This window comes from Sus scrofa, chromosome 9 (assembly GCF_000003025.6).
Source record: "Sus scrofa isolate TJ Tabasco breed Duroc chromosome 9, Sscrofa11.1, whole genome shotgun sequence".
Classification (NCBI taxonomy): domain Eukaryota; kingdom Metazoa; phylum Chordata; class Mammalia; order Artiodactyla; family Suidae; genus Sus; species Sus scrofa.
Genome location: NC_010451.4, coordinates 67,105,375 through 67,118,566, shown reverse-complemented (window position 1 = coordinate 67,118,566; position 13,192 = coordinate 67,105,375). Strand labels below are relative to the sequence as shown.

General features: G+C 52.4%; 1 protein-coding gene across 12 annotated transcripts in view; it reads right to left on the bottom strand.

The window, feature by feature from the left end:
* The window catches only part of SRGAP2 (SLIT-ROBO Rho GTPase activating protein 2), a 279,254-nt gene continuing 267,313 nt past the window's right edge, over positions 1,252 to 13,192 (bottom strand). For 3 of the 12 annotated variants that reach the window (XM_021063294.1, XM_021063295.1, XM_021063296.1), the window contains exons 20-24: positions 12,898 to 13,078; positions 10,965 to 11,111; positions 7,511 to 7,549; positions 6,950 to 7,274; positions 1,252 to 4,607 (exon numbers count right to left, since the gene is read on the bottom strand). In XM_021063294.1, the coding sequence (XP_020918953.1) occupies positions 4,224 to 4,607; positions 6,950 to 7,274; positions 7,511 to 7,549; positions 10,965 to 11,111; positions 12,898 to 13,078 (1,076 nt within the window). In that variant the 3' untranslated portion in view covers positions 1,252 to 4,223. Of the gene's footprint in view, positions 4,608 to 6,265; positions 6,361 to 6,949; positions 7,275 to 7,510; positions 7,550 to 9,663; positions 11,864 to 12,897; positions 13,079 to 13,192 lie in introns of those variants that run through there. The other 9 variants (XM_021063297.1, XM_021063298.1, XM_021063300.1 and 6 more) reach the window with 5 other exon arrangements.

Sequence of the window (13,192 nt, the reverse complement as noted above, 5' to 3'; positions counted from 1 at the left end):
AGCTTGGACTCAGCCAAGACCAAGGGACCATCCAAAGCGGATGGAGCTCTACCATAAAGTGAGGGAGGAAGGAGAGATGACAGGGTGGAAGGGTGTGAGAAAGCGGAATAAAAAATACACAAATAACAGGGGGCGGGGCAAGCCTAAGGAAGGATGGGACACGTCTAGTCTGGGGCTGGGGTAGGACGCCTTCCATTATCATTGAACTCTGCGCCCTCTCTTGGGTCTGAGACATCTGATCCACCCCCAGGGGCTTCTGGTGTTAGAATAAACCCACTAAACGTAAGTGTGGGTCCTAGGGGTTCCAAGATGCACTTCAAATTATTACCTTTGGATAACTTCACTCTCAAACTTTTTTTTTTTGGTCTTTTCTAGGGCCACCCCCGCCCCCACCCGGGCATACGGAGGTTCCCAGGCTAGGGGTCTATTCGGAGCTGTAGCTGCTGACCTACACCAGAGCCACAGCAATGCGGGATCCGAGCCACGTCTGCGACCTACACCACAGCTCATGGCAGCGCCGGCTCCTTAACCCACTGAGCGAGGGCAGGGATCGAACCTGCAACCTAGCTGGTTCCTAGCTGGATTTGTTAACCACTGAGCCACAATGGGAACTCCCCACTCTCAAACTTAAGAGTCTGCTGGAATCAAAATCCAGAGGAGAGAAAGCATTCCCTATGCTCCACCCCACGCCCGTACTCAACAACAGCGAGCAGCACAAACACATGGCGAAGCTCTTCCTCCAGAAGCTGGGGGCTGCCCAGGGCAGAATCACCCACGGCCTTGGTCGTGGAAGAAAGAAAATCATCAGTCCCCCTTGGTTGTGGCTGGCAAAGCTTCCAAGCAACTTCGCAGGCTCCACTCTTGCAAGTGGGGAAATCTGACTTAGAGACAGAAATGAGAACAGTCCTCCCTGAGCGGGGAGAGGTGGATTCAGTGGAGGAAATGGTTCCCATGGCAACAGGCCGCCCAATGGTGAGCAGGAAGACTTGCTACACAATCTCTTAGGTTCCCCACATGGGCTAAATGAAAATGTTGGTGGGGGGTGTGTGTGAGGAATCCACATTCTAAATGCACCTCTGCTGTGTCTTGCTGGGGGAGGGAGGAGATGGTTGGCTCCTGAGGTCACCCCATCTCTCCTTCTGTTGCTGGGCAGGGCTCCATTACCACGGACAAATCAAAATCCCTCCTGGGCAGCGGGACTCCTGGATTGGCGATTCCAGGGAGAGGAGAAGGGATATAAACTGCAGCATGGAAACCTAAAAACGTATTTTATTTCGAAGTTGTGCTTTGGATTTTCCCCAATCCAACATCTGTTGAGTGACAGTCTTAGGTTCACACAAAGCATCTCCAAGCATACATACAATATTCCAGTTATCAACACTATTTTAAAGAATATACCATTTTACACAAACGTGACATACAAGCCAGACGCCACAACATTGCAATTCCCTGGAAGATCTAACTTCTCTTCTGAACATGAAGTACATGTACACCAGCCCTTCCAGTGGTCGGTTCCTCCTGTTGCTGGCGTCATCTCTCCTCAACTCTTTGGGGAGAAACCAGGGTGTGCCCTGAGGAGGTTGGCTGAGACCAGTGTTTCCAGTTTCCAGGCTGCTGGCTGCAAACTCCTCTCTTTTCCAAACTGGGATGCTGGAAGCCCCACCCCACCTCTGTCTCCCAAAGACCAACCCATCAGAGTCCACATCAGGAAGAGAATCCACGCCTCCAGGGGCAGAGAGGGGCTCTCTGAAGCATCATGCTGGTTTAGGCAAGCATATCGGAGGAAGACTGGTCTCCCTAGGCCCTGGGGGGCCAGCTCCGTTTGGCTTTTCGGTGTAAAAATCACAGTGTGCAACCTCGATTCCAGTTGATGGCAATGAGCTCTGCCGAGGAAGGACTCTCCTCCTGGGGTTCCTAGTCCCCTGGACGGGACCCTCTCACAGGTGGCAGGAGCACCAGAGGTGGGAAGACAGCTCGACTCCCAGATCGGGGGGTAGCAGGTGACCACGCACACACTGTCCAGTTCGTGATGCACATCAGCAGACGGACCCTGACCAAGGGGACGGTGAACACAAGTCAGGTTCAGGGCTGCAAGAGAAATGAGGCAGAGCAACAGAACAGACCCAAGGTGGCGTCCCTAAGGAAGCCCTGCCTTTCCTTTCTCAAAGAAGGATGAGCTGGAGCAAGGGCAGAAGGGCAGCTATGGGCACCCATTTTGACTAGTTGGAGCAAAAGGAATGTCAGATGAAGGGTGGGGTTTCATTGTCGGCAAGGAAACAGATCCCTGGGGATGAAAGCCCCCTGTTGGCTCAGGACCTGTGTAAGTCCAGGTGACAGACAAGGACAGGCACTCAACAGAGCAACAAAAGTCAAGAATCCAGAGGACCGTGGGTTGCCTCTCACAGGCCGACTCACTGAAGGCGTTCTTCATCTCCCCCTCTTAGCTCTTGGGATGGTTTTCCTGGTGTTGCAGCCTACTCTTCTAACCAGTGACTTCCCACCATGCTCCTCTTTTCCTTTGCACAGAATGGGGAAAATTCTACTGTGTTCCACAGAGCCAACTACCAACTTCCCAATGTTGGTCCAAAAAAGGATCTTCTAGGCCAAAGATAAGAAAATTCAGTTTCCTATCCGAATGGCAACCCACTATTTTCCTGAACTGCGGAAAATAAGGCAAAAAGCACAGCTTTAAAACCAGAAAACAGAGAAGAGGAATGCATTTCAGTTTTTAACTCAAGTAGTTATCCGAGACCCAGCAGCCTGGGGTGTGAGTGGTCCCAGCCCTGGACCTCCTGGGACCGCATGATGCTAGGAGAGCTGGGACCATGGGCTTCAGATCTGGAGAGGGAATTAAAGCAGTCAAGGTGTCATTTTTGCTTTTGGCAGAGGACCCAGAAAAAAAGGCCAAAGGAAGGCCCAAATATTCAGCATCCAATTTTTAATTTTCTTCGATTCAGTCCTTGGAAAGACTTTAGAGCCCATGGGGCCAAAGTTCTCTTAGTTGTCCTTGTCTGGATAAATAAACCAATTCTAAGGGGCGATGTCTCTCTTTAATCTAACTAGGGCTCCCTAAGCCCCCACTGGTCCCTGAAGAGAGACCCTGTAGATTAACCCAATGAGGGGATCCACTGAGAGTAGATTTTCATCTGGGAACAATTTTAAGGTTAGAAAAGCTGCATTTAATTTTTAATAGGATAATGAATTTTATGTCTTAAGTACCCAAAAAAGTGGAAGGAAGAGGACCCATTTCTTACCATTTCCAAGCCTGCCATAAACACAATAAAACTCTCTTAAGACTCTTCACCCTAAAAGGAACCAACTATAAAATTGTCTTATACAGGAAAATGTCTTAAGTGGAAAATGGTCCATCAGAGACGAAGATAGAAACCCAAGAAATGTCTATACATTCAGAAAAACCTCAGAAGTTCCATAGTAGGATTGGGTTGCAGTTCTAGAGAATGGAGGAGAGCAAAAGCAAACACCAATGACCAATTCACACCGATAGAAATAAGACAGAGAGGAAGCCCCCAACCCCAAACAGATTGCAGGATTGAGTCCCATCCTGCTAAATTTCAAATGATGGAGAGATTTCAAAGGCTAGGTTCTCTGGCCCAGACAGAACAAGATTTGTAACGGAAACAGAGACCCCTGGTGGCTCCTGTGTGAACTGCCACAATAACTTACAAAGAGACTGGTCTATCTAGGACCAGGAGGCTACACATGCCAGAGACTAGAAAAATCTACGTGTGTGTGTTTGTGTGTGTGTGTGTGTGTAAAACGGAGAATGGACTGTATATGATTCTCTATAATCAGTACCCAAAACAAGATGCCACTGAGAGCTGGCTGTCCCCAGCCAATCATCTGGTTAGGCATCCCCTGTATCTGCGGGGACGGAGGCTTCAGCCCACTGCCCCCTGACTTGCCTCGCCAGATTTCACAGTGACCTGATAATGGAAAAATTTATCTCTGGCTAACCTAAGAACAGTATGTACTGGCTGGATTACAACGACTGGGGGAAGCAGAGGGCAGAGGGAAGGGAGGGGGAGGGCAGAGCGAGAACGAGGGCTCCGTTCGCAAGGTTTGGGGTGACGGGAAGGCTAAATCCTGCAAGAACAACTTAGAATCTAATTTTCAACTGAAGTCCCCAAGCTAGTTAAATAGGAAGATTTTAATAACAGTCAGTCCCTCCAGTCCCCTTGTCTAGAACAATTAAATTACACCCCTCAGACAGTACAAGACTTGTCATTGGACTGTGGGGAGGCCGAGGAGTTGACACCGGGGCTAGTGGCATTTGTTTTGGGGAAGACAGCGGGCTTGGGTCGCGTGGCTGGCGGCTTGACCGGGGCCGCCATCTTGACGGACTTGACGGGCCGGAAGGCGCAGGCGATGTCCCCAGCGGTGCTGGCGCTGCGCTGGAAGGCCGGCTCGGGGTCCTTGAGGAGCTGGGTGTGCAGGGGGCTGGAGGGCTCTGACGTGGGGGCCACCACGGGGGAGGTCTTGAGGGGCTCCAAGGTATCCAGGACCACATCCGGGGTGTGCTTGACGCTGCTCTGCCGCTCTAGCTCCCGCAGCTCGTTCAGGGCAGAGTTCATGGTCGCTTCAATATCCTGGGGACAGGAGAAGGGAGGGAGTGAGGCTCGCGCGGGGAGAGGCCCCCCCACCCCCTGGGGCGGGCGGGCGGGGGGCGCTATTTCAACAACCTGGGCCAAATCATGGAGAAACCAACTGGAAAGAGATGTCCAGATGCTTTCTTTCGGCCCCAATCTTTGAACACATGGCTGTTCGGAACAGGAGGGAAGGGGGGCAAAGGGACTTTCATTCTCATGAGGGTTTTTTTTTTTCCTCTTGAGATAGTGTGGTTGAGATGCTTTCCAAATAGTCCTCAGGTTTTAGACATATCACTGACTTCTTTACAGATGAAATGACGTACAATCCAGTGGGGAGGGGAAAGGTGGGTGAACTAAGAGTGGCCGGGAGTTTGGTCACGAGTACATGGGATTCATGACTCACCTTCCTCTACTTCTGTATATGCCTGAGACTATACATAACAAACCATCCCTTTCAAAAGTAGTAGACATGAACTATGATCTTTGTCATCTTGGACTTTAAAGGCTAAAGATTAAGGTTAGTCCTTCTTCCTCGAGGGCTGAGGGAAGGTTCGAGAGCCCCGGCCCTAGGGATTCCTCAGGTCACCCCCCACCCCTAGCCCACCCCACCCCTCAGGGAAGCCATTTCTACCCATCACCATGAAAGGGGACCAAGGAGTGACCAGGAGGGGGAGTCAGAGCCCATAAAGGAGAATCTCCGGTGAGTCACGGCGGAATACTCCAGAGCTGAGGAAACAGCAGCCCTAGCTCAGGGGCTCAAGGCAGAACCAAAGACTTTGTATGCAGCCAGCTGCCTCCCAGGGAGACCTCCCAGCTCCCTCCCCTCCTCTCCACACACTGAGTCTGGCACCCCCAAACCGCCACAGGACTCCTCCCTTGGGATTAAACTCATGTGGAAAGACTGTATGTTTCAAGCAAAGGCCTCTGGTTAAGGCTTCTTTATCCTACAGGGTGAGCCACCCTTTCTGCTGTCAGTGGTTCAATTCCATTCATCCCCCTGATGTTCTCAAACCTTAAAAATGCTCAGGGAGTTGCCGTTGTGGCTCAGCGGAAATGAATCTATCATCTATGAAGATGAAGGTTCGATCCCTGGCCTCACTCAGTGGGTTAGGGCTTTGGCGTTGCCGTGAGCTGTGGTGCAGGTCACAGACACCTCTCGGATCCCAAGTTGCTGTGGCTGTGGCTGTGGCCAGCAGCAATAGCTCCGATTGGACCTCTAGCCTGGGAACCTCCATATGCCGCGGGTGCAGCCCTAAAAAGGCAAAAAAAAAAAAAAAAAAAAAAAAAAAGCTCAGGAAGAACGCCACCTTCCTCCTCAGTCCTGCTCTGCAGCTACAGTCTGTCCCAGCTGTGGACCTGCTCTGACATCCTGTTAACACCCAGCCAAAGAGGGAGTTGGGAGGATTCCCGTGGTGCAAGGCAAGTTGCAGCCGAGCGCTTAAGGAGAGGCACGGAAACAGAAGGCTAGCCAGCAAAGCAAGACATCTCAGGCCCATAGCTTAATACTGTGCTTGCCAGGTACACCTTCCCTAAGCAGAGCACCACAATTAAGCCAATAGAGACCACACCCAGCCTCTATTGCCCCCTGGAGGTTGGGGTGAGGAGAATCTCAACTCAGTTGAGACATAAAAGGGCAACAACGAGCCCTTAGTGCCTACCTGGTCTAATGAAAATTATAGAGTTGGGAGAGACGTCTGAGTGAACTGCTTGGAGTGGCCCCGGGAGTCGGATTTTTAGAGATGGGGTTGGATCTCTAATATTTCATGGAAAACAGAGACTCGTCAGTGTGGTGCATATATGGACGGAAGACCCCGTAACCAGGGGGCTGGTCTCCACTGCCTCTGGAGGCTGGGGCTGGAAACCCTTCTGGTACCCAAACCCACAGGGTGCTTTAGGGTCTTCGAGACCAGGAGCAGACTATGGATTGATCTATGACTAGGGACCAGGGAATTGGGCTTCGGGATGATGGGCATGGCACAGTGACACGAAAATGTGGCCAGAACTACCTCTGAGCTGCACCTCTTTGGGCAGCGTAGCTGACACCTACTAGGGTTTTAAGATGCAAAACTTGGGCTGAACCAATTCTACCGAAAATCCTCAATCTGTTAACTACGGGCTTTCAAACTTACAATAGCTTTGCAAATAGCCCATAGGTGAGCAAGAAGCCTGCACTGTTTTATTCTGTCCTGGAGTTCTTCTTGGGGAGACTCCAGGTCCAGATGTCCAGTGGTCCCTGAACTCAGTGTATACTGTACATATAGCACCGTTCTATTTCAAGTCCGCTTATAATCCGTGTCAAGCATAGACCCACGGTAGCTGTTTGTCCAAGAGCCCCCAGTTACCTGCGCAATGACCTCCGGGTCCATGGGCCGGTGGTTATTGAAGCTTTTTGACCTTCCTGCTGTCACTGTCTTCCGGATCTGTGGATTGTCCAGCCGATTCTTCAGGGATGAGTGGCGGCTGATGGAGTTAAGGCTCCCATGCCCACTGATGGAACACTTATCGGGCCCTTCCTTTGGGAGGCTCTGGCTCAGGACAGGCTGGGAAGATGGGCGGCAGCTAGCCCCCACCCCCGGGGAGGCGGGATCAGTCAGGGGACTGCTCAGCCCATGGCTGTCACTCCGAAAGGTTTTCCGGATGCTCCCAGATTCGGGCCGCTTCCTTTGCCTTTAATGACAAACAGAGAGGGGCAGGGTGATGGGGGAGCCCTGGCTCTGAGGCAGCTCAGATGACGGGGTGGGGTGGGGTGGGGGTGGAGGGGACAGATGTTGGCCCCCAGGGACGCCTGGAAGGAGAGGACACAGAGCACGTTCTCATTCTCTCCTGTTTCACCTTCCCGTGCTTCCTCCACGTCTCTGTTCCCCTCCCACCCCGACCTGGGCAAAGGAGCCATGGATACTTACTTGGTGGTCGTGGGCTTTGAGTCCTCAACATGTAAGGTGCTGTCAGGAAAAATGTCTGATTAAGCTCAAGTTTCTAATGGGAGACAGACTGGTGAAAAGGCACCTTCCATTACCTGCTCGGGACAGAAACCAGGCCCCAGGAGGAGAAAAAGTCTCCCCATCACCAAGGAGGTGCGGAATTGCTGGTAAGAGGAGAGTTGACGGTTCCAAATTTTAGCATGCTTCTAAGTCCACTGACAAGACTAATTCGTTTGGGCTTTGGCAAGAGGCAGTTGTCGCTTATTCTGCAGACATGGAACAGAATATCTTTCAAGAGGCTGCAGGGCTGCAGCATCTGGGCCAGGTTTGTGCATTTTGGGGAAATACATCTATGTGACCCTAAGTCACCCAGCACTGGGCCGAACCCGGACTCTGAGTCAGTGTGTTTCAGACCACGAAGGCTCTCAGACGAAATGGTTGGGCAGAATCCTATTCCTATGGGCGTTGTCTGCTGCCGAATCATTTCATTATCTCTTGACATCAGATCCTAAAGGGCCTAATTTAAGAGGCAGCGAAACTTTGGGTTTGGGATGGCCGCTGGACAGCTCTGATCTTGAATCTGCTAAGGGCCCCTGAGGCCGAGGTGGGGGTTCAGAAGGAAAGGAGTAAGACCTGAAGATAGGATACCAGCCTTGTGGCAGGGCCAATGTCCTTCGAAGTCCTGTTCCCTGGGGAGGGCTTTCTTAGCATATACCCCTGGGGCCAGGTCTGGGATGGCACAAAGTAGCCACGCCCTGAAGCTGCCTGCTCGGCTGCTTTAGCCTTGGCCGTCACCCACTCTCCAGTGGATAAAGGATGCTCTCAGAGTCTTATACAGCCCAGCTGAAACGACTTTTCTTCCTCTACAAAGTCTTCCTGGCACCCATCCTCCTAGGCAGGCAGCCTTGTTCACCCCCATTCCTTCAGTGTCTCTAGAGACCCCTTTTTAGTCACCTGTCTTTTTTTTGTCTTTTCTAGGGCCGCCCCCGCAGCATATGGAGGTTCCCAGGCTAGGGGTTTGAATCAGAGCTGTAGCCACCGGCCTACGCCACAGCCACAGCAACGCCAGATCCGAGTCGTGTCTGCGATCTACACCACAGCTCATGACAATGCAGATCCTTAACCCACTGAGCAAGGCCAGAGATCGAACACGCCACCTTATGGTTCCTAGTCGGATTCGTTAACCACTGAGCCACAACGGGAACTCTGAATCACCTGTCTATCTGGTATTCACCTTGCCTGACTGTGAGCGCCGAGGCCAGGGATCATCCTATTTGTCTCTGAATAATAATACTCGGCACAACAGTAGGTGCTCAATACATGTGTGGAACTGAGTCGAAAGGCCACACCCTAATAACTCTTTGCTGATTTCCTTTTTCCACTTGAGGAAGGCTGACTCACGAGGCCCGAACTGCTGAGAAGGCAGGCTCATGGAATGGCTGGTGTGCGCCCAGCCCCGGGGACGTGTAGGGAGGAAGACAGAATTCCAGGGTTCAGGGAGCTCAGCCTGGTGCGGGATCCGAGTGCGGCCTGAGTCCCGAGACTGTCTCGGGCACCTAACCCAGCGTGGAGGAACGTGGGGGGTGTCAGAAAGGTTTCCCCAAAGAAGTAAATCTTCGGATGGAGTCTTAAAGGAAGAGGAGCTAACCAGGTGAGGAGACAGATGTGAAGATCCAGGAGGGAGAGGACCCAGGGCGTTCAGGAAAGAGAGGGAGTTTGGGAGCTGCGGCTGGAAGGCAGTCTTAACGGCAGGACATGCCTGGGGGCTGTCGCTCACCCACCGACCAGCTGGTGTCCGGGGCAGACCATGTCCTCCAAGACCCCACCAAGCAGGGAGTTTATGGGGTCTGCCTTGACTTGCTACCACCTGTTCATCTTCTGACTCTTCCAGCCATGACTCGCTATGATTCTTTTGCACAAATGGCAACAAACCTATGATGGCTCACGCTCCCTCCACTGACCTCGCCTTTGGTTTCTGGGTTAATTACAGGCTTACGACCTGATGATTACAGGCTTATAATTAACATAGACTTGCAAATAAGGAAGAAGATGTGATGAGCCTGCAGTTAACTTTTTATGAGCTTGCCCTCCCAACGGGGCACTGTGCTGGGGGGGAAGAAAGAAAACCCTCAATCTTTTTTTTTTTTTACCGGTCTGCCTTAAATTACAACTACGCTGCGCCAGCTGAATCAGCTACTCTACAGACTAGAGGGTGAGAGAGAAGGAAAAGAGCCACGTGCCCCAACCACTCCCCCAGCTACCGTCTGGTTGGAAAAAAGCCAAGAGATCTGGGCGACCTGGTGCAGTTTAAAAACAACAAGCATCCTTTATTCTCCTTCCAGTTTCAGTGTCCAGAGGCTACGGTTAACAGGTTTTCAATGTGCAAATCATTTCATTCCTCCAGAGCCAGAGGGGAATTAAAAACTGTACATCATCTCCAATCCATATGCATCGGGAGCACCCTGGGGCTTGTCATCCTGCTGGCACTGGGCCAAGTTTCAGGGTCTGGCGGAAAGAGGTCTGTAGGCTTTGGGACTTGGTGTCTGGCCCCTTGAGATGAGATTAGCTCTCCAGTAACCTGAATGTCTCTAGGGGAGGCAGCAGCACAGGCGTGGAATCCCTCTAGACGGCCAGATCGGGTGTGGGTGGAGTGAAAACCCCAGGATGTTGCTAACAGCCACAGTGAAAGCTGGGGGTGGGGGCAGAGTTACCAGCCTGCTGGACAGAAGTGGGAATCTGCAAAGGGACTCATAGGGAAGAATAATACACAGGGCTCAAGCAATGGGGAAAAAAATGGCACATTATTTCTACTGGTGTGAAAGGGCAGGAAAAATGAGAGCTGGGGGTTAGGCAATGAATAAAGAGCTCAGGACAATGCTTTCATTGGGGTGAGGGGGGTGGGGAGCACTGGTCTCTTTTCCTCCAGGGGAGCGAATGCAGGGCGAGGGAGAAACAGACACGTGAGATCTAAATAAACCATCGGGGGTAACATGAACCTGGTAGAAGACACACGAGACTTTGGATCTTCGGACAGACAAGGGCCAAGGAAGACATCACAGAAATCGTTTGAGTCAGAATTGGAAAAGAGAAGGCACCTCTCGAGAAACAATACAAAACCAAGTTGCATGAAGTGACGAAAGCTTTGGCCAAAGTCTTAGCGGTCAGACGGCCTGGAAGGTCTGAGCGGACAGACGGGCACAGCTGTCCTTAGCGCTATGGCCGCCTGCCGGAGACCTGGGCCTGCTGACGAGGCCTGTGGATGTTCTCCTTGGCCCTGTCCGCCCTGCAGCAGCCAGGAGCACATGCAAGCTGGTCAGGCCGGGGAGCAAGGGGGGCCCTACGCCCAGCAGAGGAATGGAGGGGGCGGTTAGGCCAGAGGGTGAGGCTGGGTGTCGCAAGTCATTCAGGGGAGCAGAAAATGAAAAGCAGAGCTTACTTGTTGATGTTTGCAAGATAAATATCGGCTACATGACCCCCACTGGGACAGCTGGCCCCCGCTCTGGCTGTCACCTTTTCTTCAGGTGGCTCAGAAATGACCTCAATGTCAGACTTGGGGCTGGACCTCTCCACGACACCGTCCTCGCTGGGGCAGAAGGGGCAGGCAGGCGGGGAGGAGGGGAAAACAACAACAACACAAAAAGCAGTGTTAAATCGGCAGGATGGCCCCCCCGACACACACACACACACACACACACACACACACACACGCATGAGCACACAACCCTGCGATGGCTTGGAGGTGGCAGCGATGCCTGGCTGGGCTAGCTTTGGGAGCAGAGGCAAGGAGAGCTACAGGCCTTTGGAGGGTGGTTTAAATAAAAATAAATAATCCTGCTGAGTCCTGCGGGGTCCTCAGCTCCTCTGGAAAGCTGGGCTAGGGGACACCTGGCTTCGAGGCATCTGCCTTCCAGCCCTTGCTGCTTCCCTGGGGCAGCTGTGCCAGGGCCACCTCCTGCAGGATGGCGGTTTATGTGCTGAGGTCCCGAGCACAGCCGGGTAAGAACAGTCCGCTCTGCTGTGGCTCTGGAGCTGCCGGCGTTGAGGCAGGACCCCGCCACACTCTGTCGCAGCGCGTCGAGCCCCACTTAGAGCATCCAAGCCGGTCTCTCCACGGCTCTCCTGGCCCCTCTGGCTACTGATGACAAAGAAAGCCCCTTCTCCCCCACAATTCATCTTCTCTTGGTCCTGCAGTGAAGTCATAACGCTAAATTTGGGAGGGTCCTGTCCACGCACAGATGGCCACCAGGAAAGCGATGTTATCAACAGAGGGAGGATTTCCCCGCAGGACGAGCCGGGGAGAGGCTGGGAGGGTGCAGACTCATTCAGGATATCAACCTTTAAAAAATAATATTAAGGGAAGGACTAAAAACACTGACAGCATTGTATCCAAGGGGGGAGGAGTCGGGGCGGAGGCAGGGCCAGGGGGCAAGGGGGAGGGTTTGGGGACACCACAGGGAAAAGCCTTCCTGATGGGGAAATCCTGCTTCAAAGAGTGGGAACCAATGGACAGCCCACGTGACGAAGTCTTTCTGGGACCAGTCCACGTTCCCCTCGCTCCCAGCATCCTTTCCCCTCCTCTCCCCCATCCTTTCCCAAGTCAACCTCATCTGGGTTAAATGAACTGGGTTATTTCCGCCAGGCTGCTTAAACTGGATTTCGCCTAGAAAACGAACTCAACATTTTCATTTGCATGTAGAAAAGTGCCATCAGCGGCCCAACCAGATGGGGTGAGCACGGTTGTTTAAAAAGAAGAAAGAGAAATCCAAATGCTTTCCCCACCTGATCTTTCCAGACAGGAAAGGTTCAGTGGTCAAATCATAACCCAGTCTTATCGCTCATCAGGTGTAAATGTGGATGAGCAAGTTTCTAAAATGACTGGGGGTTGGGGAGGGTAGTGGAGATGTGATAGGGGGAGCGGAGAGTGGAGAGATTAAAAAAACAATTCTCCAGGAGTTCTCGTCATGGCTCAGCGGTTAAAGAACCCGACTAGCATCCATGAGGATACAGGTTCTATCCCTGGCCTTGCTCCGTGGTGTAGGTTGCAGACGTGGCTCGGATCTGGCGTTGCTGTGGCTGTGGCCTAGGCAGGGAGCTACAGCTCCGATTGGACCCCTAGCCTGGGAACCTCCATATGCTGCAGGTGCGGCCCTAAAAAGACAAAAACAAAAACAAAAACAAAACCCAAAAAACAAAAACCTGGAAAAAAATATTTTCCGCTGAATCTGGGGAAACTTCAAGGACACTTAAGCTTCAACACCCACGTTGGCACCCCCTGGGGATTGGTCTCCCTCATCCTCCTGGCTCCAGAAATAAAGTCTCACTCCCACAGCGTGGCCAGGGACCCATAAGGTGCAGGGGGCCCAACGTACGTGTCCTGGACCACGATGTACTGATGGGGGATGAGTCCGTCGATGCCATTGTGCCGGCCTTCCCACCAGTCGTCGGAAGCCCGCTGGTAAAGCAGCAGGGATGCCCCCTTCTTGAAAGACAGCTCTCGGGCTGTCCGGCCCACGTAGTCAAACTTGGCAATGGCCTCAATGGGCTCACACTCTGAGAGGAGTGAGAGAGAAGGAAACACATGTTGCTGGGACCCACGGACTCAGGAAACTGGATGGAAAAGCCAATTAGCTGAAATTACAGCAGTGAGAAGATAACCTCTGTGAA